Genomic DNA, 26463 nt, shown 5'->3' on the forward strand with positions numbered 1-26463 from the left:
AAAAGTGATTTTTATTTGGGGAGTCCAAACAGACAGCTCCTACTCTGTTTGGACAGGGTCGTTTCCCGACTGCAACAGTGGTGGACTTTGAGGCAGAGTGAACTCGAGCAATCGAGGAGGCTTCCTGGGACACACAGCTGCTTTGTGATTAGGATCAGCACAGTAGAGGCAAAGATTATGAGATATTCGATGTTGCCTCTCAGCAGGACTCAACTTCCCTCTAATGAGTCGGGGAGTACCAGAAATATCCATCGGGACCGGAGCAGTAGGTTTAGGACTATGCCCCGAAGACTCAAGCTGGGATTCCTGAGTCTGGGACGGAAAAACAGCGGCGCGGCGACTTTCCTGACGACGTTCAAAGAGACGATTGTCACATCGAACAGCTTTGTTGATGGCGTCCGACAGGTCCTTGGGATCCTCCATGGTGAGCAACAAATCCTTGACACCGTTGTTGAGGCCGAAACGAAATTGGTCAATCAGGGCCCGCTCATCCCACTGAGTGTCCAAGGCAAGGAGTTGGAACTCTGCAGCGTAGATCGAGGCAGGACGAGACCCCTGAGAGAGACGTCTCATCTTTGTGGTAGCAGCCCGAACCCGATCCGTCTCGCCAAAACATGCTTCGAGCTTCTCTTTGAACAATTGAAGATCCATCAGCTCCGGAACCACGACCCCTTTCATGCTCTTCTCCAGAAGAGGAGAAAACCATGACAAAGCTGCACCCTCGAGCAACGTCCCAATCGCGCCGATTTGAGACTCGGGAGTGGGGTACCGCCGATGTTGAAGTGCAAAGATCAGCTCCATTTGATTCAAAAATCCACGAAGCTCCGAACGCTTGCCTGAAAATTTCGCCGGGAAACTCACCTTCGGTTCAGGAACTTTGCTGGATCCTTGAGCCGAAAGTGAAGCAAGCTCCTGCTGCATGCGAAGAAGGGTCGCCTTCAGCTCGGTATTCTCAGACTGGATTTTTGCAAGGACTTCGGCAAAGAAATCAGGATGGCTTGGAGACTCCATTGGCAAGAAGAAAGAAAAGAAAGGGGGGAAAAGACAAAGGCAATCAAATAATCAAAACAAGCTAAAAGAAAAGCAAAAAACACAATCTGAATCAAACTGTCAAGACCCCCAACAAGATCAAGACTGGAAAATGCTAAAGACAAAGAGAAAAAGCTAGTGAAAACAAAGAAGAGGCCTTAGACTGGTGTTGATTCAGATTGTGGAGAAATGGAACAAGGCTAACCTATATATACTATAGGTTGATGAAGCTCCACCACTCTTGGATCGAGGACAGCCTAAATACAGCTGAGGTCGAGGAGGCGCCACATCATCATCAGGAATGTGGCTCGAGACTCAGGAATCGGGAAGTGTCTCGAGAGTCAGGAATAGGGAAGTGTCTCGAGAGTCAGGAATAGAGAAGTGTCTCGAGAGTCAGGAATGTGGTCTGCAGGTCAGGAATCCGGCGAGAGTCAGGAATGTGGCAAGAATTGAGGGATTCCTGACAGCAAAGGGACATCACAATCAGATGCAGGATCACAAGAAACCAACTTCACTAACTCTAGTTTCACCAAGATCTACGTAAGGAGTTATGAAATGAAAGGACCCTCTCTATTGAAATGTGTTTATGGTCCTAGGGGCATTGTGACATATCAAAGGATTTTGCATCAAGTTCTGTATTTGCATGTTTATCAAGCTACTGAATTGCTAAACCCTAAACCCTAAACCCTAACCCTAAACATGTGGCAAATGCTGCGTGAAGAAAGATGCCCTTTCTGGGCAAATGCTGTAAGAGGCAGATGCCGAGCAGATGTATCTCAGGCTAGCGAAGGGGACAAACGAAAGCTAGCTATAAACATGACGGGATGCAAATAGATTACTAGGCTGGTCCTGCGAAAATCAAAAACCATAATTGAAAACATTGAAAATGCAAAAAAAAAGGTTTATAATATTTTTGAATTTTAAGCAACCAAAGGAATGTAAGTAGGGCATGTGTTTGTAAGTTTAAAAATGCCTCAGCCATATAAATTCCCAAGTAAATAAAGCTGTTTCTATTTTTGGTACAGGTAAACTTTATAGCGTGTGGGCTCATGCAATTTTGAACCCAAAAATGCACCAAAAGATGCTCGACTAGCATTATTCTTTGAATGGCATGTGGCCTTATATTGCCATAAATGGACGTACACACACAGCATAATTATTCCTTTACACGGCGAATAATCTTGGCGCGGATCGCTGACATGGCATGGCAAAGTTCGAATCACTGACATGGCACAGCTGGATCGAGGCAAGGACATGATGTGACAAAGTTCAACCTCCGACAGCAAAGTCTAGAAGCTACTCAGTTTGAAATTTGTCAGAGGAATCATAAGATCTGGTTTGTTAGAGGATTTAATTTGACGTTTAAGCGTGTGTTATTTTTGAATTCTCGAACTCATTCCTAGGTCTATCATTTTTGTGCGCCGTGTTCTTGGTTCCGCTGAGCGCAGTGAGCGCTGCTTGTGTAAGCGGCGTTGTGAGCTGTGGTTTATGCGTCTACAAGCGGTTGCGGCATTGCGAGCACCATTGCGAGCGGCAGTTTATGCGAGTGGCAATTTGTGCGAGCGGCGCTACGAGCAGTTGCGGTGTTGCGAACGGCGCTACGAGTAGTTGCGGTGTTGCGAGCGGCACTGTCTTTGGTGTGGCTACCGCTTCCTCTTGATATTCGGCACTTGTGCTTCCTGGTATGTTCACCATGGAATGGTTTAGGACCACATTTAGAAATGGCATGAGGCCACATGCCATCTTGGGCCCTTGCAATTTCATGGCTAGCGTATTGTCATGTATGTTTTTACTTGCCTGCAGCTGTGTGTATATCAAGATGGCATGAGGCCTCATGCCATCTTTGGCCCCTACTAGCCTATTGCCATATTCCTTTTGCCTTGCTGCAACTGTATATATTTTTGTATGGGTGACTAGTCACGCACACAAAAATATATACAGTTGTAACAAGGCAAAAGGAATATAGCAACAGGCTAGCAGGGGCCAAAGATAGCGTGAGGCCTCATGCCATTAGTGGTACCACTAATGGCATGAGGGCTCATGCCAATTTTGTGAATGCGAAATTTCATGTGGGTGTCAATAGCATGTTTGAATAATGGCATGTGGCCTCATGCTATTTGGTATGTTATGATTTAGGCCATTCTCCAATCATTTTTTGTATGGTCTTAACTTCTTTTCTGCACTTTCAGAATGGCCTTCAGGGTTGGGGAAAAGGTTTACATTTTGAATGGTGGGAAGAGAGTTGCAAAAGGGACCCTTGTGTCTATGGATCGGAACTTTGTTATACACTGTCAAAGGCTTGGGGAAGGCAATGTTGCTGTATCAGTAGAGACTGTCTTCGATGGGAATGTGGTTGCTATTGAACGAGGAGAGATGGTCGTCGGGGTAAATGTTGTTGTTGCCTTGAAAAATCTGCAGAAGAAAGCAAATGTTGGGGACAGCGCAAGTGCGACGCATGTTCCCTCCGTGAATCTTAAGAACCGTGCTACATGGATTCAGGCAAAGGTGTTTCTAAACAACCCCGAGGGGGAGGTGGTAGCTGAGGGCTTAGCCACAGTTGTCGATCCAAGAGATGCGGTTGCTAATCAAGAATTGGGCTGGGATGATATTGGAGTTGCAATTTTAGAGGTTGTTGACACAGAAGAAAATAGTCTGACTATTGGAAGCATTGTGCGGTGGAAATTGAGGCATTTAGTGTTTGAGAATGTGAAGGATTCACAATCAAACACCACTACAACTGATGACAGAACATCTCTTCATGGGAAAAGAAAGTACACCTTCCTACAGCGCAGCCAAAGGGATCTGAGCAACGAACCGAAAAGGCAGAAAATGGCGATGGAGGTTCAAATGGTCTCGACAGTTGCTTGTTGCAAGAGGAGGTGCTGTCAACATGCTGATTGGGATGCTATTGAAGAGGAGAGAGCAAGATACAAGACATTGTCCTGGAAGGCAGCTCGCAATTTTGTGTATGAGGCATTACGGTCATCTGTTGATGCTTCAGAACATCAGGTGGGGGGCATGGTCTTCCAGAGGGGTTTGGTCTGCATGAAGGCATGGAGAATCATTTATGGAGTCCCTCGAACCACATTCTACAGAATCAAAACTGAGTTTGAGGAACAAAGGGTTCAACAGGCAGTCCATGGGAACGACGGTACGCACAAAACCAGGGGTCATGTTGTATATGGAGAGGCAATCTTCAAGAGGTTTGTCGAGACATGTAGCGAGCAGCAACCACATAAAACCCGCCTCTTGGAAGATGGAACACGAGACACCCAACGAGTTCTCCCTTCCATGTATACCAAGGGGGCCATATTGGAAGATGTGAATCGGGAACTCCAGAGTAATGGCTACAGGAAGCTGAGCCAATCTAGATTTAGTAGATTGTGGAGCAACAGGTTCAGGGATGTGAGTATAGGAAAGTACTCCAGCTTTTCAAAGTGTGACGAGTGCACTGCTATCAAAATGGCTTTGTCGAAGAATTCTTGCAGCGCTCAAGAGCGAGAGACGTTGGTTAGAAGGCGGCTCGACCACAACATCGAGCAGAGAAGCTGCAGGACTGCATATTATCATAACAGGATTCTCTCCATGGAGAGACCTGACTCTTACCTCTGCATCATCCACGACAAAATGGACCAGAAAAAGACGTGCTTACCTCGACTCAATCCTGCCCCCAAGGCAATCTCTTCATCCATGCAGCTGCCTGTGTCTCTGTTTGGCATAATCGCTCATGGGTATGGTGCCCAGAACTATGGGAACTTCTTTGTACCTCTATGGGGTGGCGGGGGTGCAAACATGATGATTGCGTCCCTAGCAAAACACTTAAGGTCTCTGCAAAGTGCGCAGACTGAGCTGAACGGCCAACCCTTGCATAAGGCCCTTGTCGATCGAACCCCATACAGGGTTCAGCTGGAGGAGGAGCAAAGGCTTGCAGTATCGCGTGGGGCCCCATGCCATCCCAGTGAATATGTTGGCCGTCAGATTGTAGGGTTATCACGTGAGGCCTCATGCCATTCCGACGAGGCTGGTCGCCCGGTGAATGCACAGCCTCATCCAAACGAAGCAGAATCTCAAGGAAGTTCTTGCGGCCGATGTGGCCTTCCACCCCATCTTCTGCTCCAAACAGACAATGCTGGCAGTGAGAACAAAAACATGTACGTCTTCGCGTACTTGGCGATGCTTGTTGCCAAAGGCATATTTGAAACGGTTACACTTGGCTTTCTCATGGTTGGGCACACTCATGAAGACGTCGATGCCATGTTCAGTCACCTGGCAGAGTCCCTCCGGCGATCCAATGTCCTCACCCTCCCACAACTCTACGATGAATTCCAAAATTGCATCAAAGGCACTGTTGAAGCTGCACTTGTGACAGAGGTTCCAGACTTTAAGGGGTTTGTAAGAGGCTACATCAGGGACGGATCCGAAACACTGATTGGCCACTCCAAGCCTCTTCAGTTTCATTTCAGCATGCGTGACGGTGCTCCAGTGATGAGGTACAAGATGAGAGAATGGGACACAGTGTGGCTGCCAGTGGATGGCATTGAACTCTTCAAGAGAGATCCCATAACTGGGGAACCTATGATTCCTCAGGGTTCCCCACGGCCGATGCACCCGGATGGACTCAAAGACCAGGAAAGTATAGTGGCCGGGATTAGACAGCATATTGCCTTCTGGAAGAGGGGGTTGTTTTTTGGTGGAGAATCCTATTTTAAGAGGTGCAAGCCTTTGCTCGAATACTGGGAGAAGATTATATCTGCTATCCAAAATGGGCCGGTTGTATATGAAGAATTGGAAGAGTCCTTTTGGCCAGAACCCAGAGCACCAGATAGTAGCGGAACAATGTCCTCTGGAAATGCAGTGACAGATAACGATGTTGAGGATCACTATTGTGGGCCGAGGAACAAGAAGCCGGATTCAGCATTCAATCCAGTACAAGTCTGCAAAGGAATGGTCGTGCTTGTCAGACCCAGTAATAAAAAACAAATGATATGGGTGGGGCGCTGCATCACTGATGCAGAGGAGGACGCGGAAACTAACTCCTTCAATGTAACTGTGGAGTGGTTCAAGCCAAGTTCCGAATATACGAAGGATTGCCTAGAAAAGAGATGGGTGCTGAATCCAAGGGATCCCAGCATGAGCATATCGGTGGATAATGTTGTGCATGGCTGGATGCGGAAGCAGAGTGCCACCATCACCTTGCCAGACCATGCAAGAGATGCAGCAAGAGCATTCATAACCCGGGTTCAAGGTGAGATTTAATATTCCTTTACTAAGTTTCTAATGTATTTTATTTCAAGGTGAACAATCCGAATCTGAATCAGAGGAGGCGTGATGGCATGTGGCCCTTTGCACTAGTATATCTTAATACCGGTCTGAGAAATAGAATGGCATGTGCCCTCAGGCCTTTTACTAAATCACCTTTGAAAGAAATGCAAGCCTCTATGTCGTAAGAAAAAGGTACTAGAGAAATTCCTTAATAATATGAATGTTATTTAGTTTCATGAAAATACACTAAGGGTCAAATGAGTTAAATGACTTCTCCAGACTAGCAATGCCTCTTGCTACACCTTCACAATTAGATTCGTTAGAAAAAGATAACATTGAATAATATCTAAATGTTCTCACCATTAAGTTATATGTCTGGCTAATAGGAATGACGTTCATCTTGGAAAGCTCACCACACGCTCAATGAACAAACAAATAGTGTGTGCGCGCATGCCATCGCTCTTCTTTAGCTTCAGATTCGGCTTGTTCACCTTGACAATGAGATTTATTATACAACCAGATGGACTCAGTCTGGACACAAAGTTACCGCGCTAGTCACCATGCCCCAGATATGTCTAGCCCCTGGACAAAAAACATATAATTTCACGTCATTTTCAAATACTTGAAAATTTGTACCTAGTCCCATTTTACTGAATAAATCCCACTTTAACGAAATAGAGCTTTTGACGTTCAAATGAACTGAGTGGCAAGTTTGAGTTAGTTGTGTTCTAGACGAGATTATTTAATAGAGGTTGAGCTTTAGCTTTTCCTTGAAAAGTGATTGAGTCATGGACAGAGACAAAAGAGTTAATGATTGATATTAGAATGTTTGAGTCCTTGTTGGATTTGAATTCGAGATATATCGATCATTGATGATTTTCCTTATGCTTGTTATAAAGTGAGTTACGTCTTACTATAGATGGATTCATGGAGGATTGTTTGATGATCACTTGTTGAGTATAGCTTTGTTTTGCTTAGCTTGAGTATTATGAAGTTTGGCTTATGGATGTGTTGAGGAGGATGTTGTGGGTTATACCATGATTTTCTTCTTTAGCATTGAAGTTAGTTCCTGTGAGACTCGTGATCATTTGTTAGGCAAGAATTAGCTATAGGCTTCTTCGAGCTTTTGGTTCTTTGAGTTTTATGCTCATTGTTCCATTTGTTAGAAGTTAATGGGGAAGGCATTTTAGCTCATTAGCTTCGTTGTTGAAGTTAGCTTTTGCATCTAGCAATCATTAGTGATGCTTGACTATTATCTAGGATAGTTGATTATCCTTGTCAAAAAGTTTTGCTTGATTATTGTTGGTATAGAATGATTTGCTGTTCTTCGGGATGGTGGATTCCTTTTTAGCTGATGATTCTGCATCTCTTTATTGATGGGATGATTAATGATCTTTCATGAGGGTTAGTTAATTATTTTGATGGCTTATGGCTTTTTCGCAATACCACATGTTCTTTGTGGTTTGCTTTGGATTGGTCTCTTGGGTTTGAGACATCAGTAGGACGTTGCTGACACTTGCTTAAGTAACTTGAGTTCCTTGGTATTGTTGACTGGGATCTATTCAGATTGGTTGGTGCAATGGTTCGCATGACGAAGTGTTTGTTGGTCTTACCACATTCATTATGTTCTATTCATTGTTACCATAGTTGGTTTTGATAGATTGGATGTTATTTCCTCTGGGTGTACATTCGCGAGCATTGTGCTTGTTAATCAATGATACTTTATGTTCTTTGAGTTGTGTTTTATGAGTTGTTTGGCATGCTATCTACAATCTTTGATAGTTAAGTTTTATCATTGAGTTTTCTTGATGATAGTTTGGCTATCGAATTTTGTTGGCTACTGAATTCTATATTGTCCAATAATAGTGATCTTGGTGGTTCATATACTATAATACTAGTTTATCAGATGATAACTTACTTGGAATACATTTTTGTTCTACTCTAAGCTTTATTCACTGATAATTAAATCTCTAAGATTTCATTGTCTATGATTTGATATAGTCTCTATATTGATCTTTAAGTTTGGGCCAGTATAGGTAGATTGGCTTCGGCACTTCGTGTGCATGTTGAAATCTCTAGTCATGGGGTAGCTACTGTCGACTGGTCACATAACCCGCCTTTTTGTCGATGTTCCTTATTCCGTTAAAAGGGCGTGACCATGTGAACAACTCTAATTACTTGTTTACAGTAGTCTATCTAAACCTTACCGACGGGTTTGGTTTCTTTGCTCAAGAGGGTTAGGGCCTCTGGCTTCTCTCTCTATGTCCCTACGGGCAGGGCGTATCATACTTTTGTAGTTGGGTGACACCCAGAGCAGCAAGGGTGGCTAACTCTATTGGTCATTTCCTTGTCAGCGACGGCCGGAAGGTGTCTGAGTTGGTAGCGCATCCATATTAGACAAAGAGGTTACCCCTAACTCATTTAAGTCGGTGCATTTCTTATATAATGTGAGTACCGTGAACTTTTTCTAGAGTTGTTTCCTTGGAGGTATTCTAGACTAGAGTATGCATCAACAAGGACATTGATCTTCCCTAGGGGGGGAGAGTGTCGCAAATGTGACTTTGGGTATCGAAAGTTACTTGTTGGCTAGCCCTTATGGACACTCTTTCCTTACTGCTATGACGGCAGGAGGTCGGTATTGTTGGACCTGTTATCAGTCTCCACCTGAGTTAGTTGAGAAACTGATCTTCGTGTGTGCACTTGACCAGATGGGCATAAGGACGGAATTCCTAAGTGCTACTAGTCAAACATACTTGACCTGGTTAGAGAAACTCATTTGTTGACTTGCACTTGCTAGTGTTGGGAACCCCGTGATATTGAGCTTGGTCCCTCAATATTTGCTAAATGATAGCTTACCGTGTCTGCCAAACACCCTTGCTATCATGCCTTTTGTGCTAGTCTCATTTCGGTCCCAAATACTATTTATGGAAAGTGTCCAGATTTGCTCATTTGGCATATCTACAGAATGTAGAGATCGACTTGAACACAATGGTGTTCGTCCCATGTCCAAATTCGCAATCTAGCACCATTCCCTATTTAGTAAGTTTCGAGCTTGTCCTAGAGACTAACTCCTGATACTAAAGGAGGCTTGGGGTGAAAGCCCAAAATGTGTGTTCCTCAGGGGGGCGGGGGGGGGGGGGGGGCGGGCTATGGGGGGTTCCAAATGTATAGTAGGGATAGTGGGTAGATCGGGTATAGCTGACTAACCTGAGGTATAGTCTAGCTCCCGCTTGCATGCATGTCCTTGTTTTGTGTCCGGCTTGGGTCTAAGCCCAAGTTCCATTCCATGCTAGTTGGTGGAGTACCCATGTCGTTGGTATGTTGAAATAGCACTAAACTCCGTTTGGCTCCGTGTTATGTGCTAGTCCTGGCATTGGGATGTTGGATACTCTAGGCCTGTTCCAAGTTGCTCCGGCCTCTTGTCCTTTCGCTCCTTGGGCTGTATGCTCAGGAATTACTCTGTGGTCCGGTTCCATCACTCTTTGGCTCCATGCTTGGGAGTTTGGCACCATTCCTTCGTTCAGTGGCCCAAGGCCCTGAACCTTGGGTTCCACACCACTGTCCTATGGACACGTGGCATGTGACACATGGCATATGGAGGGTTTCGCTTTGTGGTGTTATCCTATAGTAACTCACCATAGGATAAAGGGTAAAAACCACGTGTGCTATAGTTGGTATCAAAGCAAATGGTTCGAAGGATCCACGGTAATAGTATATCCAAATCTCATCTTATGATCACATGCGCTATACTCACCCAACCCCCCCCCCCCCCCCCCCCTTTTAAAAAAGTTAATGGCCCCATTGACTATTGACTAAAAACCCCTACTGAGCCAAAGGGAATCAGCATCTCCATTTTCGCACTAAATTTACCAATCCTTCCATTATGTAGACTAGTTATTCCATGTGAGGCAACTAGTCATCCACCCATACCACAGTCCCATGGTGAATACCTTTGTCTATGGATACTCCACACAAAAGGAAAGACATATGCATGGATGCCCAATATGTACAATTTCAAATTTAGGGGTAAGAATATACCTTGCTCAAGGGTATATTATATTTTTAAGTAACCACTAATCAATGCGAATAGAATTTGCTCCGATACCAACTATAACACACTTTATCTCTTTCTTTTTAAACCAACTAGAAAAGGGGCAATTATTTGATGAGAGAGCCCTTAGTGGCTATTTTTTCCCCATTTATCCCCTAAGGTTCTAAGGATCCATAGTGACAGTATATCCAAATCTCATTTTATGATCACATGTGCTACAAGCTCTTTTGGAAAATCAAATGGTCAATGCTCCCAATCCAAGTGTGGGTGGCACTACCTACTTAGATACTTGGCATGGCTCTTTAAAACTTTGCTTTACCCACATAGCTAGGACACCTAAAGGTGGAAGGTGGGGAGAGTACCTATGATGCTCACGTAGGGCCATGATATTTCAAAATGTCATCCCAAAGTTCTAGACTGTGGAAAGGAAAAAGAGTAGTCCTCTTGTGTAGTGACTAAGGATATGGTGATATAGTAAGGAAGTCCCAGAAGTCAGTGGGACTTAATGGTCAAACCTTTAAGCCCTTGACCAAGTGATAGTGTTAACAAGCACGATCGTGGATGGAGGGGGATTTAGTGGGAATTGAAGAAGGGACATTAGGGAAGGGTGTTCCCTATGTCTCTTGGCATCCTAAAGATGCTAAGGTGTGGTCATAAAATGACCACTCATGGATAGATAGCCCAGTCTTTGAGAGACAGAACTATGGCATAGGTGGTCTTAAACTACCAATAAGACAAGGATAAATGGATATGGCATTAGCGTAACGGGCTAATATGTTAGTGGTACTCTAAAGTGTCTATCATGGGATCAGACACATGGAGCACTTAGACTAATTGCAAAAGTTAATTGACATAAATGCCATTAATAAGGCTAATATATCCCAAAGTTAGGAATAAAACTTATGGAAGTTATAAGTGAGACTCCTCCAAGTGGTCAAAAATATGGTTAAGTGACTAAAGTAAAATGGAAAATTTAATCATTTACATTACTAGAGAAAAAGGCATTGCCCATGTTTTCCCCTCATTACTCCTTATCCTAGTTAAGGTACAAATTTCAAGTAATCTACAAAAACTCCTTAAAATCTTGGGGGGCTACATAGTGTATAGGAAATACTCAAAACATGTCTAGGCCCACCCAACTCCTCTTCCTAATTATAATTTGCACCATGCTCCACCCACATTCTACTTTATGGGCTTGCATTATGTAGCTTTTTCGATTTCCTACATACCAAGAGATTGTCATCAAGAGCTTTATATTCTCTTCCACTAGTGAAGTTGTTGGAGCCATGGTCTTCATTACACTCCATGCCACAAGTATGCTCTAATCACTCAAGGACAGGCACACTATTCATAAATGGATCATGGACTTAGAGATCAAGCCAAAGCTGACACAGTATTAACATTGTAGCTCTTGCCCACAAGGAGCTATACAATTTGGAGAGTCTTGATCATCGCCACATCAAGGTGGAAAGCTAGAGGAAGATCTTAATCCATCTTTTGGGAGGAGCTCCATAAAAATTGGATTGGTTGATTGCACTCAACTTCTCTAGGCATTTAGTTATGGCAGGGCTGTCATGGTTTAAAGAGAGCCAAGGAAGTTCATTATTTGGGTTAAATATAATAGCTTGAGTTCATGTCACAAGGTGCAAATCAATTAAGAGGAAGAGCTTCATTAGGTTGATCAATTGTATTTATAGAGCATCCTGATAAGTGGGTGCACAAGCTAGGCAAACTTTTTATTTATTTCAAAAGTAATAAAGGAAAGGTAGGCTTTTTTTCATTTCCTTTTGTGAAAGATATATTTTTCTGTTGAAGAGCATATATATTCAAGTTAAAATAGGAAGCTTGCATTACTAAATAAAGGAAAATGGTGAAGGCACTTGGTGTAGCACAATAACAAAAACTAAAGGTAATCTTGCAACAACTCAAATGTTTTGTAGAGAAATTGGTGAAGAAAGGTCAAGACAGTTCTATCTTTAAACCAATACTAAAGAGGTATGTGTGCTCAAGCTTAAATCACTTGATAATGTCCTAATTTTTTTTTTTTTATAAGATCACAATGACATTCTAGAGAGTCAAAGCAAGTGGTGCCAATATAGATAGACTCATTACTAATAGTCTTGCCTTTGTTGCAAAAGTGGCTTAAAAAATTGATGGATATAAGATTAATAATATATATAGATTGAACATGAGATCTCTATAGTTCTAGTTTTAAATGACAGTTTCTATATAATAATTTACAAAGAAAATTCATAGAATTTGACCCCAATGGAAATACCGTTCATATAGTGATTAAAGCTTAAAATCAATTGATCAACTATAAAACTTTTTTTTCTGCAAAAATATCCTATACTGAAATATCAATTGACTGAGCTGAAATCCCCAATGATATGGCATTGGATTATCTTATTGTGGCATGCAAAAGAGCATCACCATGCATGACTATGGCTAAAGAAAACTTTTAAATTTTCTTACATTTACATGTGTTTATTAAGATTTAATGTGTACCATCTATGCAAGCCTATAGCCCCAGCTAAAACTACTACCACTCCAAGTTCTAGAAAGGTTTGGCTTTGGAGAGTCTATCAGCACATTCAAACCTCCAAATTGCAAAGCTACCCAACCATATTTTTTAATTTTTATGATGATTAAGGGGTTTTGCACCATTATGAATTTAATAGTAAAGTGCTATTACACTAAATTTTATAACCTCTAATTTAATATTTTAACTTCATTAAATTAGGCTAATTTTAGTCCTTTCTATTTCTATTTTGAAAAAATATTAAGAATATTCTGTAAAGTATCTAGTTTCCACCAAATTAGCTCAAACAACAACAATAAATTAATTGCGTGGTGGCCTTTTGAATTCAAGGCATAGATTAATTCAATCAATTAATTTGCCAAGCAATAGGGAGCTGTGAAGAAAGAAAATTCACTAGGAGGAGGAGCTGTAAATTAAATTAGTTTATTTAATGGGTATGATTCATAATTATTTTATTTTATTTTATCTGCTGATGTGAAAAAATAACATTATGCTAAAATCTTCTAATTTAAAATTTTAATTTAACCGAGTAGTATTTGCAAACAAAAAAACGTGTCACTGGAATTGGCTGAGGTGGCAGGCTCTATTATGTCCACGTGTTTTATATTTGTCGTGGTACCTGAAAAGAACACCATCGGGCGAGGTGAAAACACACAGGATTCCCTGGTATTCATTTAACCTTGTCACCTCTTTGTGGGCTCCAAGGGTTTTTTCTCTCTCTCTCTCTCTCTCTCTCTCTCCCCTGGCTTCTTGTGGTGCCGAGGAGCTTTCCCTGGAGAATCCCAGTCGATCTGCCGCTACAGCCGCGTTGCACACCCAAATTCTGGGTATGAGCATTGGTTTCGGTGGGATTCAGTGGCCGGATTGAGCAGCCAGCTATGGCGATCGCCTTGGGGCGTCACAGATTTCCCATGCTGGCCACGCAGCCGCGGATATTTCACAGATCGGCGGCCAAAAGATTGGCTGCCAGCGGTCTCTGGAGCCAGCGGCCGCGGATCAAGAGGATTTCCGTGAGATCTTCGACGCCGGCGCACAAAGACGCGATCGGTCATCACGAGAATGGGCTCGCATCGATCGATCCAGCTGCTGCTGCCGCCGCGGCTCAGATTGTGAAGCATTACGATCGAAGCAAGCGCCTGGAGGAACGCATCGAAAGGGTAAGAAAGATATTTAGGAACTCTAGTTTTCATTGGTAGTTTTGTTTATCTCTCTTTTGGAATTTTTTTCAGGCAATTTTTGATTGCAGATTCCTCACACTGTTCGGAGTGATTGGTTCTTTAGCAGGCTCATTGCTGTGTTTTGTCAAGGTAAATCAGATCTTACTCTTCCATTGACAATTTTTCTTAGTTTTGGTTCCTATGCTCAAAACTTTTGCTTGGTTTTGCTTTGTGACAGGGTTCTTTGTTCGTGTTGAGGTCGTTTATAGAGTATTTCAATGCAATCTGGCAAGGAGTTGACACCGAGGTTATACTTTTGCTGGTGGAAGCTGTAGGTACGATGGAGATCTAAAATCTAGATTGAGATCAAACAGTGCTCAACTTAATTTTGATCTTTGCAGACATTTATCTCATGGGGACTGTGATGCTCATCTTCGGGATGGGCTTGTACGAGTTGTTTGTGAGCACGCTCGACATTCCAGAAGAGAACCTCCCGGCTGGAGTCCCCAGAACTACTGTTTGCGGCTCCAACTTGTTTGGGCTTTTCAGGCTCCAGGTGACTTTGCTAAAACCTCTCTTTTCGAAAGTTTGTGAATCATATCTTTCACTCAGGAGCGCCCGAAGTGGCTGGAAATTCGATCCCTGGACGAGCTCAAGACGAAACTGGGACATGTTATCGTCATGATCCTTCTGGTTGGCATGTTTGACAAGAGCAAGAAGATCGTCATCCACACAGCCTTGGATCTCGTGTGTCTCTCGGCCTCCATTCTTTTCTCATCGGGCTGCCTCTTCCTCCTCTCTAAATTACACAAGTAATAGGGGTGCGATCTACAAACCATTGTTTATCACCACAAACGTTGGTTAAATACACTTTCTATTTGACCTAGTTTTTTCGCGCCGAGTTTTGAATTTAGGGATGGGATGGAGCGATGGATGGAGCTACTAGGATTGCTCCGGCGGGATGGCGGCGTGCGCCTAGCGGTGGATTGGGTCGATTCGGGGCATTCTTCGCAGCTTTGGATGCTGATCCCCGATCTTCTGGCGCGGGAGGTTGCGCTTCTGGACGGCATCCAGGCTCGCAAGTAGGGTTTTGTGTTTTCTGGATTCGTGGGTGAATTTTCTGTCATGGTTTGCAGCTGCCTGTGGATTGAAACACTGCCTAGCGCGATGCAAGCTGATGTGTTGGCCTTTGTTTACCTGCGATCCAATCGCTTTCGGCCCAACGATTTGCTGCTGCTTTCTAAGCGTCTGCTGGAGTGCGGTGAGAACTTGGATTTTTGGGTGCGACGAGCAGCACAGACTCTTCTCGAAAAATGCTCGCAGTCGTCGAATTCTAAAGGTGAGCTGGCAATCATTCCTTGAGCTTCTAGGTTCAGGACTTTTCCTTTTTAAACCAGAAGCATCAGACTTCGACGAGATTCCGGACTTTCTAAAGAAGCATATGGAACCTGAAAGCCACGAAGCAATGCTCAAAGAAGACGCGCAACAAGAATTCAATCCAGAAGACGAGGAAGACTACTGGAACTTGAAGTTATCAGATGATACCACTCCTGATCACGACTTGGAAAAAGAGGAAGACAGCATCAGGAATCGATCTAGCTGAGAAGGCCCTGGGGTTAGGAGAAATCTCTTCAGAACTTAACGACTTTCACACCGATGAGCAAGTCGGGTGCGTCACTGGGGGAAATGTAAGCGCTTGGCTGCAAATCTAAATCCAGGACAGCTTTTCAGGAGAGGATATAAATTATAAACATGGTTAGAATCGTATGGCCTGGTTCATGGCTTGGTCCCAAGGGTGCAGAGGCATGACACATGATGGAATTTTGTGGACACCTCCATTCTATCTCCTTGATTGTTGATCTGTTAATTTGTCTAAAGGTTCCTACAAGAAGCAAGAAGTGGGCCTTTATATGTGGTGATTTAGGTAAAGTTACATCTATAAGGTTGACATCACTTCTGTGTGTGATATAAGACCACAACTTCCAAGCTACTCAAGAGAGAATTGGAACATTCTTTCTTTTTAATATATATTTTATATTTCTGATCTTTTCTTATCCTCCTATATATGTCAGTCCTATTTTTGTATTATTTTTAAATATACAAGAATTATCAAGCTTAAAAGGAGTCCAGAAGACAAGAAGGCATCAGGGGGCCAATCCATAATACAGATTTTCTACCATCAGTAACTTAATTTTTCCGGTTTTTCATGGCAACAGATCATACAGTAGAGTGTTTAGCAATCTCGGTGGAGCGACTAGAGACCCTCTCTTATGCAGACTCAAACACGTACGCTCCTCTTCTACGAAGATGTGGGAGCAGCAAAGCTCTGGAACTGGGAAAGAGAATCCACAGGCACATTTGCAAGAGTGGGCACGAACGAGATACTTTCCTGGGGAATCTTCTTGTGGACATGTACGGACGGTGTACGAGAGTAGACGATGCCCGGGGAGTTTTCGACCGCATCAAGCGGAAGAATCGTTTCTCGTGGAATATCCTTGTGGGAGCATATACCCAGAACGGGCACCTAGAGCTTGCGAGGGAGGTGTTTGATTCTATGCCAGAGAGAGACGTCGTGTCATGGAATACCATGTTTGGTGCATATGCGCAGCACGGGAATATTCACGAGGCGAGGCTTTTGTTTGAAAATATGCCCTTTCATAATGTTGTATCTTGGAATGCCATGATACGGGCATATGCCCAGGGAGGGTATAGTGGTGACGCGGTTTGCTTGTTTCATTCGATGCAATTAGAAGGGTTTAAGCCAAACGAGATCACATTCATAGTTGTGATAGATGCTTGGGTTTCTTGGAAGGATTCTCAGCTGGACAATAAAACTCAAAGTTTGGAATCGTTGGTTATAGATAATGGGTTTCTTGCTGATGTTGCAGTTGGTAATGCTCTCATGAACCTCTACAGCAGATTTGAAAAATTTGACAAGGTTAATTTTGTGTTTGAAAAGATGGCAAAGCAAGATGTTGTGAGCTGGACTACATTGCTCTCAGCGTATGCCCGAAATGGACATCCAGAGAAAGCTCTCGTGTGTTTGCCCCTGATGGATTTGGAGGGTCATCATCCAGACAGTATAACTTGCATAACATTGTGCGAGGCTTGTGGAGAACTCGGTTCCTTGAAGCAATGCCTTGAGACTCAAGCAGTGATAGATGATGTTTCTAGTGACGTCAGATCAAATACAAAAGTTGGAAATGCTTTGGTCACAATGTACGGAAAATGTGGTGGAGTTGATCTTGCAAGTCAATCCTTTAATAAAATTCCCAGCAAGGACGTAATAAGCTGGACTGCCTTGATCACAGCCAATGCCATAAATGGGCATCCGCACAAAGCAATGAGAGTTTTCAAGCTGATGGATCTTGAGGGTTTTTGCGTGGACAAGGTTGCGTGGATTAGCATGATCGATGCTTGCACTTGTGCTTCCGCCATTTTTGAGGGGAGATTGATCCACTCGGCTCTAGTGTCGCGAGGAGGATCAATCGATCTCGAAGTATCCAATGCTCTCCTCAGCATGTACGCTAAATGCGGTAGCCTGAAAGATGCCGTGGCGATTCTAGACGTGATTCCTTCCCTGGACATTGTGGGATGGAACGCCATGATCACGGCATTTGCCCGGAGTGGGCATTACACCAAAACTATAGATTTCTATCGCCTCATGGCTCTGGAGGGATCTTCTCGACCAAACTCCATCACTTTTATCAGCGTCTTGAGTGCTTGCAGCCACAAAGGACTCGTCAAAGATGGAATATCCCATTTCACTTCGATGGTCTGGGACTATGGGATTGAACCTGTAATCGACCATTACTTGTGCATGGTTGATCTCTTGGGTCGAGGTGGCGAGCTTAGAGATGCCGAGGAGCTACTAAAGAATATGCCCGTCGTGCCCAACGAGGTGGCATGGCGGACGCTCTTGAGCGCCTGTGGAACAAATGGGGACATTGGACGGGGAAAGTCGGCAGTCAAGAGAATCGAGCGCGAGACCTCATCGTCTCTGGCAGGTCGCAGGCTCGAATCGCTGGAGAAGACCTTTAGTGCCGGTGGTCGCGGTTTCGAATCTAGGGACGGGAAAATGGCCGTGTCACATTTTCCTCAATGCCTTCTATCCTCCAACTAAGTTGTTCTCTAGGTTTCGAGTAGCAAGGCGCTGGGCGTGGCCATGGCGCTCACGGCGGGGACGAGCGCGGCGTGCTGCTCGGCGATGCCATCGTGCCTCCGCGAGGATTCGCAATGGTTCGGGGAGGAGCGCATGGCGTGGCCGAGATTTTTCAGAGGCAGCACAGGGATTAGGGGAAGGAGCACGAGCAGCACCGCTAGTAGCAGCAGATTTTGCGTGGTTTCGAGGATGGGAGGCGGTAGAAGGGGAGGAAGGAGTGGCGGTGGGAGAAGAGGTGGTCGAGGACGAAGGGGCAATAGGGGCGCGGAGACTGTGAGTGAGGATGATGGCCCAACGATGAATGAGCGCATCAGGTAACACTAGCGAATGCTTTCGATAGAATTTTTCTCCGGTGTGAGCCTCTTCTAAAACTCTTTCTTGCATTCCAGAGCTCCAATTCTTCGTCTTATTGGAGAGGACTCACAGCAGGTACCATAAATATTTTTTTAGAAGGTCCAATTTTTTTTTTTGATCATGGTTTTTCATGTTTAGATTGGGATTGTTCCAAGGGAGGATGCGTTTCAAAGGGCTGAACGATTAGAGCTTGATCTCGTGAGCTTTCTTTCCTTCTTATTTGGAGATTCTGACAATGTTTTCTCTTCTGTAGGTTCTTATTTCAGCTGACTCCGATCCACCGGTGGCCAAGTTGATGGATTACAGGTGAGAATGTTTCTGGCATTGCTGTCGAGACGAAAGTAACACAGCCAAATATTTACAGTGGATTCATTTGATGGCAGCAAATACAAGTACGAGCAGCAAAAGAAGAAAAGGGACCAGCAGAAAAAAGCAGCTGGTATTACGTTTTTTTACAGCATTGGGTGTACGTGTTGATCATCGCCGTTTTTCTGTTGTTTCTCTCCGCAGCTAGCAGAGTGGAGATCAAAGAATTGAAAATGAGGTAAGATGTCACGCTTCCTAAAACCATGGCTGTAGCTCTTACTTACACCCCCGTGTGCTACAGATATAACATCGATACCCACGACTACGAAGTTCGACTGAAGCAAGCGAAGAATTTCCTAAAAGATGGCGACAAGGTAACGTTTTTTCTCAGCGGCGTGATGACTTAGAATGGTTTTGCTTGCCTTGCCGCACAGGTGAAAGTGTTCATGCCTTTCAGAGGCCGAGAAGCCCAATTCAAGGATTTGGGCGTGAAGCTCCTAAGAAAATTCGAGGAAGACATTGGAGAGGTATGGAGCTTTCATTTTTGTTTCATATCCAGCACATAAGTTTCCGTTTCGTGCTCTCAGATGGGATCCCTGGAAAACAAACTAGCTGACGAAGGGAGAACAATGTACATGACGTTAGCACCCAACAAGATCCAGGCCTCCAAGTCGGAGAAATCCAAGCCGAGGCAATCCAAGGACGAGGAGGACGAAGAAATCGTGTCCGAGAGCGATGAGATTGCTGAGAGTGAAGAAGAAGAAGACGAAGAAAACGATGGCGATGATTCGGCCGAAGAAGAAATCCGCGAAGAACAGGCAACAGCGGCCACAGTCTCTTAAAGAGCTTTTTTTTTTGGTTCCTTGTTGTACAGGGCGATTAGTTTGTTTGAAAAGAGTATATTCCTTTGGCATCTTTTCGAAAATTGTAGCCGTTGGTAGAGGAGATTTTAGGGTTCTTGGAGGGCATGGCGTGGCGCTGCGGCGGATCTGTGGCGCTGGCGCGGGAATGCTACTGGTTGTAAGTTGCGGGAGGAGATCTTAGAGTAGGATTTGGGGGCCCGGCGATTGATCGAGCGATGCGAGCAGCGGCAGGGTTTGGGGAGTGATGGGTAGTGAAAGACTGGCAGGGAAGCGGCCTCCTCCGACTCCTCAGGCTGCGCAGAGGAGGAAGCTTGCGAATATCACGAATTTACAGTTCGTTGAAGAGAATCCTGTCAAAGTCGAGCTCCAACAGGTAGGCTGTGTGGGTGTGCTCAAAGGGAATAAAAAAATTCATGGGATGTTCTTGGCAGGACGTGGCGAAATTAAAGAGCCAAGTCGAAGCGCAGGCTGCTCACATCGAGAAGCTCGAGCTAGCTTTGGAGCAAAAGTCCGCCCAGAACGAGGAAATTATACAGCACTACTATCGGCAGTACAAGGTGAGGATTTCTTTCTTTCTCGCTCCTTTGTGTTCTATGCGATGAGTTTGTGTTCTAAGATTTTCTTTTTCTGTTTCCTTGACACAGGAGCTAGAGCAAGCACGACAAGAGGTTTGTTTGTCACACAAGCTCGAGATCCCAGAGACTAACTTTTGATTGTTTTGATAGATGAAACTCTTACAGCACGAGTACACACAAATGTGTAGCGTGTATAGGATAAGCAAGAGCGAACTCCAGGTACTCAAACACTCGTTTTTCTCTTCTTTCATAGCCCATCTTGCGAAACGAGCGTACTCGCCTTGCTTCAGAGCCAACTCGAGGAAGCCAACGAGCAAATCAGGCGGCTCACTGAGAAAGAAAACCAGCCTCAACGAAAGAAGTCCAAGTCGCCACTGCCACCGCCGCCGAGCATGCAAGCCAAGCCGACGAGAAAACGCAGATCCACCAGAGTGGTTTCCACCAAAGTCCAGAGCTACTGCCCGGCTTCGATCAAAGTGGAGGAGGAGCCGGAGCTGCCAGAGTTCGTCACGTCTCGAGCGTCTTCTCCCGGGGTAGTGATCAAAACCGAGAATTTTGTGAGAGCGCGGGCCGTGAGCACTTCCGGGAGGCCCGTGAGAAGAGCCGTGGAGACCGTGTCCTCGTACAAGGAGCCACCTCTCAACACGAAAATGCGAAGGCCCGGATAGCTCGAGAAGAAGGTACTCCTCGCCTTGTACTCTAGATACTTACTTGCTCTATTCCATCATCTCGGAGAAGCTAACAGCTTGGCCAGTTCGTCCACCGGTAAAACTCCCACAGACGGCTCGGGAGGAGGCAAAGGCTCCGCCAGCCTCTTCTGGAGTAGAAGTTCCTCGCGTCTCTTGTTGCGGTCCTCCACCTCGAACACTTTCGGCTCGTCCTCTTCGTCCTCGGGCCGGGGCACGCGTTTCACCGGCGGCGGAGCTCCACAAAGTGACTTAACAGTGTCGGGATCCAACTGGTTGTCCTCCAGAGTGGTCACCATCCCGAAGTTTATAGCTCGCTCCCACAAGTTCTCGAGTTCCTTGGCAGCTTGTAGCAAGGCCGGATCCACTTGGTTGGGTTCTTCCGACGCGTCGCTGTTTTCCTTCCCCTCGAAAACACTCTGCCGGATGAAATCCTGCGTGGCTTGCTCGCCCTCGGTGAGTTTTGCAGGGCCTCTCCACATGAGGACGCAGTTGTCTTCGAAAGATAGAAGGACGATTCCCAAGAGCTCCTGGAGTGATTGATTGTAAACACGAAAGTTTGTATGAAAATCTAACTAAGTTGGAGGAGTACGTACCTTGAGCTTGGCTCCGATCTTTCTTACATCGGCGATGTTCATGCCTCGGCAGTCGAGCTTCACTAGCTCGTCCACTTCGAATGCGGACTTAACTTCGTTCACGAGATGCAAGTAAACACCGTTTCTAGCTGCACAGCAAGTTAGTCGAGTGGTCTGTGAGTTCTAGGTGCTACAAACTTACATAGCTTAGTGAGTGGTTTCACTCGTCGGCCCCGTCGTCGCAAGTAGTCGGCGTGCTCCACGCTCAAACCCGCCGGAGCCTGCTGGATAAGTCGCGGATAGATCGGCACTGGAGGCTTCCACATCATGAGAGGAATCTCAGGCCGGTATCTTGGGTTGTAGTTGCGTCCTCGAAACAAATAGATCGATCCACCATGCCGCTGGATGATCTTACCGCCAGTCTTGTCCTGAAAAACCAGACTCCATCATACAAGAGAAGAGAAAGAGAACAAAAATTCTTCAAGCTAACCTCTATGTGAAAGCACACATTGTCCATGTCGATGGTTGGAACTCCCTTGCACCGGAGCTTGATAACTCGTCTGCGTTTCCAGTGGCAGTGGATCAAATCCAGCATATTGTGCGTTAGCCCGTCCCTGCCTGAGCTGATTGATCGCTGTCAGCTCGAGAAAAACACAAGAAACGAAGAGAAAAAAGAGAAAGACTTACCAATATTAACTTGCCGATGCTCCTTGTTGCACGCTAGAACAAGGTCTCCAATCTCATCCGGAGTGAGAGGCTCTCCCATCACCTCCTCTCGAGTGGTCGCCAGGATTGGACGCTGTCCTTCCAGAAACGGACCCGCCGGCTCGACCGGCTTCACGCCTTTGAGATTCGGAGGCGGCGGATTGAAAGAGTCGATCTCGTGTCGCTTCTTCTTGCTGGGAGGCAGCGGCTTTCTTCCAGTCCACGGCCTCGGCATCGTGTCGGGACCGAAAGGAGAGAACTGCGGGCCTCGCTCGGCGATAGGTTCTTCCTTTGGCATCTCCGAGTATGTGTACTGGAACTCGAAAGGAAGCTCGTAAACCGGCCGCTCTTCCGCGGGCTCACTGCGAATCCACCGAGTAGCAAAGCCTTGCTGGAGCCGGTTTGGATACTTTGGCACTGGCAGCTCGAGATGTTCTCGTGGCAAAGGTGGCGGCCTCACTCGACGAGCAGAGCTTGCCTGTTCTAGGTGTTTCCTCGACCAATTGGGAAGATTTGATCCTTCTGGAAACTGGAGAGATGGAGCAGGAGGAGGAGACGGGGAAGCGTCCAATCCTTGCGAAGAGCTCTCACTCGGTTGCGAAGAACTGGAGTAGCCTCTGGAAGCCGGCGGTAAGATTGGCCGAGGAGGCCGCTTTGTAGGACTGGATATCTTCCGGAAGGGCTCGTTCTTGGAGTACTTGGAATATCTCCCTGGAATGGAGGGCCGTGACGCGACGGAGCGCGAGCCCGCCGATCGAAATCCATCATCCGGATGGAATTCCTGCCCCTGCTGCGGTCCTAGATCCCGTGCTCTGTCCGAGAACATCGAGTAGCGTTGCGGATTGCTGCCATTGTCATCGCTGGCGCCCGCATTGTACTGCTGGATCGATGCCGCGCACGCGCAGCACGATTTCTTGGGGATTGCCTCGTACCTGAGAGCCCTGGGGAGGAAGAAGCGCCTGGCGGGGATCACAGCGCTCAGCGCCATGCTACATTCCATAAACCCTAGCTAGCATCTTCGCCATCAAACGGCCGAGATTCACGGTACCTATTTTCTAGGGCTCTTTAGGGTTTTTGGGAACTCTCCCAGGGATGGAGGAGGCCGCGGCGATGGCGCAATGGGGCCGCTGGGCGATCGGGAGGTAAGCAAGGGTAGCGGCGCCAGGAGCTGCAATGAGAGCGTGAGGAGGAAATCTGGATTTTGGGAGAGATTTCGGGGGAATGGACAAGGGAAACGCGTCGTGGGAGCAAGTCCACAGGATCTTGTTCCCGGGAGGGCCAGTTCCAGTGTCGCTGCTGGATGCTAGCAGCCATCCCCATTCCGGCGCAGGGCTCCTGGGGCCGCCCCCAGGGATGAAGAGTCCGTTTGAAATGCTACCGGATTTTGGGAATTCCTTGCAGGGCGGGCCGCCGCTAGCACCGCCAAGGCCACCGCTCGCAGATCCCAGGCTCGTTACGAGAAGAGAAGACAGTCTCCATTTCTTCGCGATCCCTCCTCCGGTTCCAAGGGACCCGAAAATGCTGCATCACATCAAACTCTTCGCGGCGTTTGTGGCCAAGTTCGGTGTGGAGAATGAGTCGCTGGTGCGAGCAAAGCAGCAGGGAAAATCAGAGTTCTCGTTCTTGTATGGCGGAGAGCCAGGGAGCGAGGCGAGTATTGGGCGTCACTACTACGAGTGGCAAAAGGAAGTGATGCTCAAAGTCTTGGAGGCCAGGAAAGCGGTGTCCGAGGGGAAGATACCTCCAGATCGTCTTAGATCGATGCAGCGGGAGCTGGAGCAGTGTTTGCAAGGCGTGCAAACTCTAAGAGGTACTCAAATGTCAAAGTTTTACATTTAGCTTAGATTCTTGGTAGTTACAACGAATGCCTCCTTGCACAGTGCATTCAGCAATGTGAATGTGTTTTTTCTTTCCTGTCTGCTTATTCCTAGAATGGTTTTCTCATGGTAAGTTCGATTGTTTTGCTGGAATCTCATTGTACGTGGATTCCGCTGATTCCTAGAATGGTTCTCTCATGGTATGTGCTATTGTTTTGCTGGAATTTTGTTGTACGTGGTTTCCAATTCCTATGGTTTCTGTTGCTATAATCTCATTGTACGTGGTTCCCTTTTTTGGCACAGATTTTCGTCTCGAGGCAATCATTGGCTTACCAGAAAATGGTAAGCTTGACTGGCAAAAGATTGCACTAGAAGTTGGCGTGCCACTTCCGGGAGAGAGACGGCCATCTTTCGCCGAGCCGTCTGAGAAGGATAAGATGGCTCCGAAGCCTCAGATGGCGAAGCCAGTTATGGATGCTCCTACTGACCCCAGGCGAAACGTGAAAACGGACCGTACTCGCGGTGGAGCTGGACGGAGGGACGAGAAAGAAGCCAAGGAGGAATTTCCCAGTCCAGGCAACCGAAGAAGAAGACGAAGTAGAAGCAGGTCTCCCGAAAGAGATAGACACCGGCCACGAAGTCCATCACACAGAAACCATTCACCCCGACGCCGTGGAAGATCTCACAGGTCAGCTCCGGCAGCTTTTCTCCCTTCGTTCTCCTCTTCGTTTTATAAAACAGTGCTTGTTCTTCTTTCGTGCTTTGTTGCCTCACCAAAGTCTGATCTAGCAAAGTTTTCTTTATTTTCTTTGCTCCAGCCGCTCGCCAAGACGGAGGGAGCGATTTCAATCTAAACGCGACGCTGACGAGAGAAAAGATGACAGTAACAACAACAAACTCACTCACCACCATCACCAGCCGGGCCAGAGCTTGCAGCAGCAGCCGGAGCCGTTGCCTTTGGAAGCGTTACCGTTCGCAAGCCAGCACGTCGGTCACATTCTAGCTCCCCCGCCTCAGCCGCCAGCAAACTTGGAGCATCCACCGGGATTTGCAGTGGCAGCGGACAACACCACTTTTGCTAGATATATCACTGCTCCTCTGATGCACGACTCGCAGCAAGGTCCACCGCTTCCACCGCAGCAGCAGCAGCACCATTTTGCAAGCATCTCTCAGGATCCAGGACTGCCGAGAGTTCCTGGCAGTTACCCCCAAGTTGGTGCGGCATTTGCACCCGCTTTGTCTGAAATACCAGCTCAACAGCAGCAATTTTTACTCCAGCAGTTGCAATTGTCTCACATCCAAAGCCAGCTGAGCAACGGGCCGCTGGGACCGCAACCGCCACCTCCGCCGCCGCCGCCTTGGTCCTCTGGTGGCGAAGTTTTGCCGCTCGAAGTCCACGCTCCTCCTCCGCAGCACTTTGTGGGACTTGTTGGTGGGCAGCCTCCTCCTCCTCCGCCACCCTCGGCTCCAGTTCCAGCGATTTTTCTCCGGCAGCAACCGGGTGTTTCAGCTGAAAAGTATGATCCGCTACAGCCAACTTCGTCGTCGAACGACGTGGAGATGGAAGTGGAGGGCGGCTCTTCTCCGAAAGCAGCAGCGGCGGTGGCTGTGGCGGCAGACGAGGAGCCGGAGGTTGTGAATTCCAAGCTCGAAGTTGCGGAGGCGGGCTCCAAGAGGTCTTCCGAGGCTGCCGCAACCAGCAAGGAGAAGGATCACAAGGAGAAGGATCACCACAAGGAGGAAGACGGCGACGAGGATGGAGAGCGCTTGCAAAAGGAGAGGAGCGAGAAGGATGGGCGAGCTCTCAAGGTGGTGAGGAACACAGTCGCGGAGTTCGTCAAGGAGCTGCTCAATCCAAAGTGGAGGGATGGAGTTCTCAGCAAGGACGACTTCAAGGTGATCGCGCAAAAGGCCGTGAACAAAGTGGTGGGGAACTTGCAAGGCTCGCAGATCCCCAAAGGCACCGAGCGAGTGGATCGATTCATGGCTTCGTCCAAGGACAAGATCGTCAAGCTCGTCCAGGTATGAAAGAAAACTCTTTTTTCCTCACTCTCTCGATCGATTATCCTCAGCCATGGTTTGTCAATCCAGGAATACGTCGAGAAGCACACGAAAAACGCTCCAGCTCCATCCTCCACTGCCGCTACCGCCGAGGAAGACAATGGTGCTGCGTCATAGCAAGAACTTCGCAAGAACTTCAAAGGAAAAAGCTCGAGGAGTGCTGCGACATCCCCTCGAGAGGGCGATGGATGATCCAACTCACTCTTATTGACAGACATAGGACTAAAATCTTCTTAAAATGTAAAAAACTCCTCTGTCCCATACTTTGATCAAAGGTTGATATATGTATGACATTAGCAAAGGGTCTAGACATTGGAT

At 46.4% G+C, this 26463-nt stretch overlaps 6 protein-coding genes across 7 annotated transcripts; 5 read left to right on the forward strand and 1 right to left on the reverse strand.

Moving 5' to 3' along the window:
• Positions 1-13553: 13553 nt before the first annotated feature.
• Positions 13554-15806, forward strand: LOC9658753. Its single transcript, XM_002986455.2, has 7 exons — positions 13554-14041; positions 14114-14191; positions 14280-14376; positions 14443-14597; positions 14654-15123; positions 15178-15380; positions 15439-15806. Exons 1-5 carry the CDS (start codon positions 13763-13765, stop codon positions 14855-14857), a joined length of 813 nt encoding a protein of 270 aa, XP_002986501.2. The 5' UTR covers positions 13554-13762; the 3' UTR covers positions 14858-15123; positions 15178-15380; positions 15439-15806.
• Positions 15807-16247: 441 nt separating this feature from the next.
• Positions 16248-18164, forward strand: LOC112341006 (pentatricopeptide repeat-containing protein At4g02750-like). The gene has a single exon (XM_024660358.1). It carries the CDS (start codon positions 16248-16250, stop codon positions 18162-18164), a length of 1917 nt encoding a protein of 638 aa, XP_024516126.1.
• Positions 18121-19776, forward strand: LOC9658754 (translation initiation factor IF-3). Its single transcript, XM_024660400.1, has 9 exons — positions 18121-18517; positions 18593-18632; positions 18696-18755; positions 18811-18863; positions 18941-18996; positions 19068-19101; positions 19165-19237; positions 19298-19390; positions 19451-19776. Exons 1-9 carry the CDS (start codon positions 18207-18209, stop codon positions 19703-19705), a joined length of 975 nt encoding a protein of 324 aa, XP_024516168.1. The 5' UTR covers positions 18121-18206; the 3' UTR covers positions 19706-19776.
• A 32-nt stretch (positions 19777-19808) lies between these two features.
• LOC112341036 (shugoshin-1-like) lies at positions 19809-21144 on the forward strand. 2 transcript variants are annotated; one of them, XM_024660402.1, is made up of 6 exons: positions 19809-20099; positions 20158-20283; positions 20371-20394; positions 20452-20520; positions 20592-20981; positions 21040-21144. In XM_024660402.1, exons 1-5 carry the CDS (start codon positions 19971-19973, stop codon positions 20967-20969), a joined length of 726 nt encoding a protein of 241 aa, XP_024516170.1. In that variant the 5' UTR covers positions 19809-19970; the 3' UTR covers positions 20970-20981; positions 21040-21144. The 2 variants fall into 2 exon arrangements, with proteins under 2 accessions (XP_024516170.1, XP_024516169.1); XM_024660401.1 differs by having other exon boundaries at positions 20592-21043.
• On the reverse strand, positions 20994-23275 carry LOC9658755 (CRS2-associated factor 2, chloroplastic). Its single transcript, XM_024660399.1, has 5 exons — positions 22250-23275; positions 22053-22180; positions 21765-21990; positions 21584-21711; positions 20994-21517 (listed from the first exon to the last, which is right to left on the reverse strand). Exons 1-5 carry the CDS (start codon positions 23265-23267, stop codon positions 21026-21028), a joined length of 1992 nt encoding a protein of 663 aa, XP_024516167.1. The 5' UTR covers positions 23268-23275; the 3' UTR covers positions 20994-21025.
• Positions 23276-23332: 57 nt separating this feature from the next.
• LOC9659349 (pollen-specific leucine-rich repeat extensin-like protein 1) lies at positions 23333-26446 on the forward strand. The gene is made up of 4 exons (XM_024660318.1): positions 23333-24077; positions 24388-24772; positions 24903-26106; positions 26176-26446. Exons 1-4 carry the CDS (start codon positions 23489-23491, stop codon positions 26260-26262), a joined length of 2265 nt encoding a protein of 754 aa, XP_024516086.1. The 5' UTR covers positions 23333-23488; the 3' UTR covers positions 26263-26446.
• Positions 26447-26463: the final 17 nt, after the last annotated feature.

Source organism: Selaginella moellendorffii, unplaced genomic scaffold, assembly GCF_000143415.4.
Source record: "Selaginella moellendorffii unplaced genomic scaffold, v1.0 SELMOscaffold_74, whole genome shotgun sequence".
In the NCBI taxonomy this organism is placed as follows: domain Eukaryota; kingdom Viridiplantae; phylum Streptophyta; class Lycopodiopsida; order Selaginellales; family Selaginellaceae; genus Selaginella; species Selaginella moellendorffii.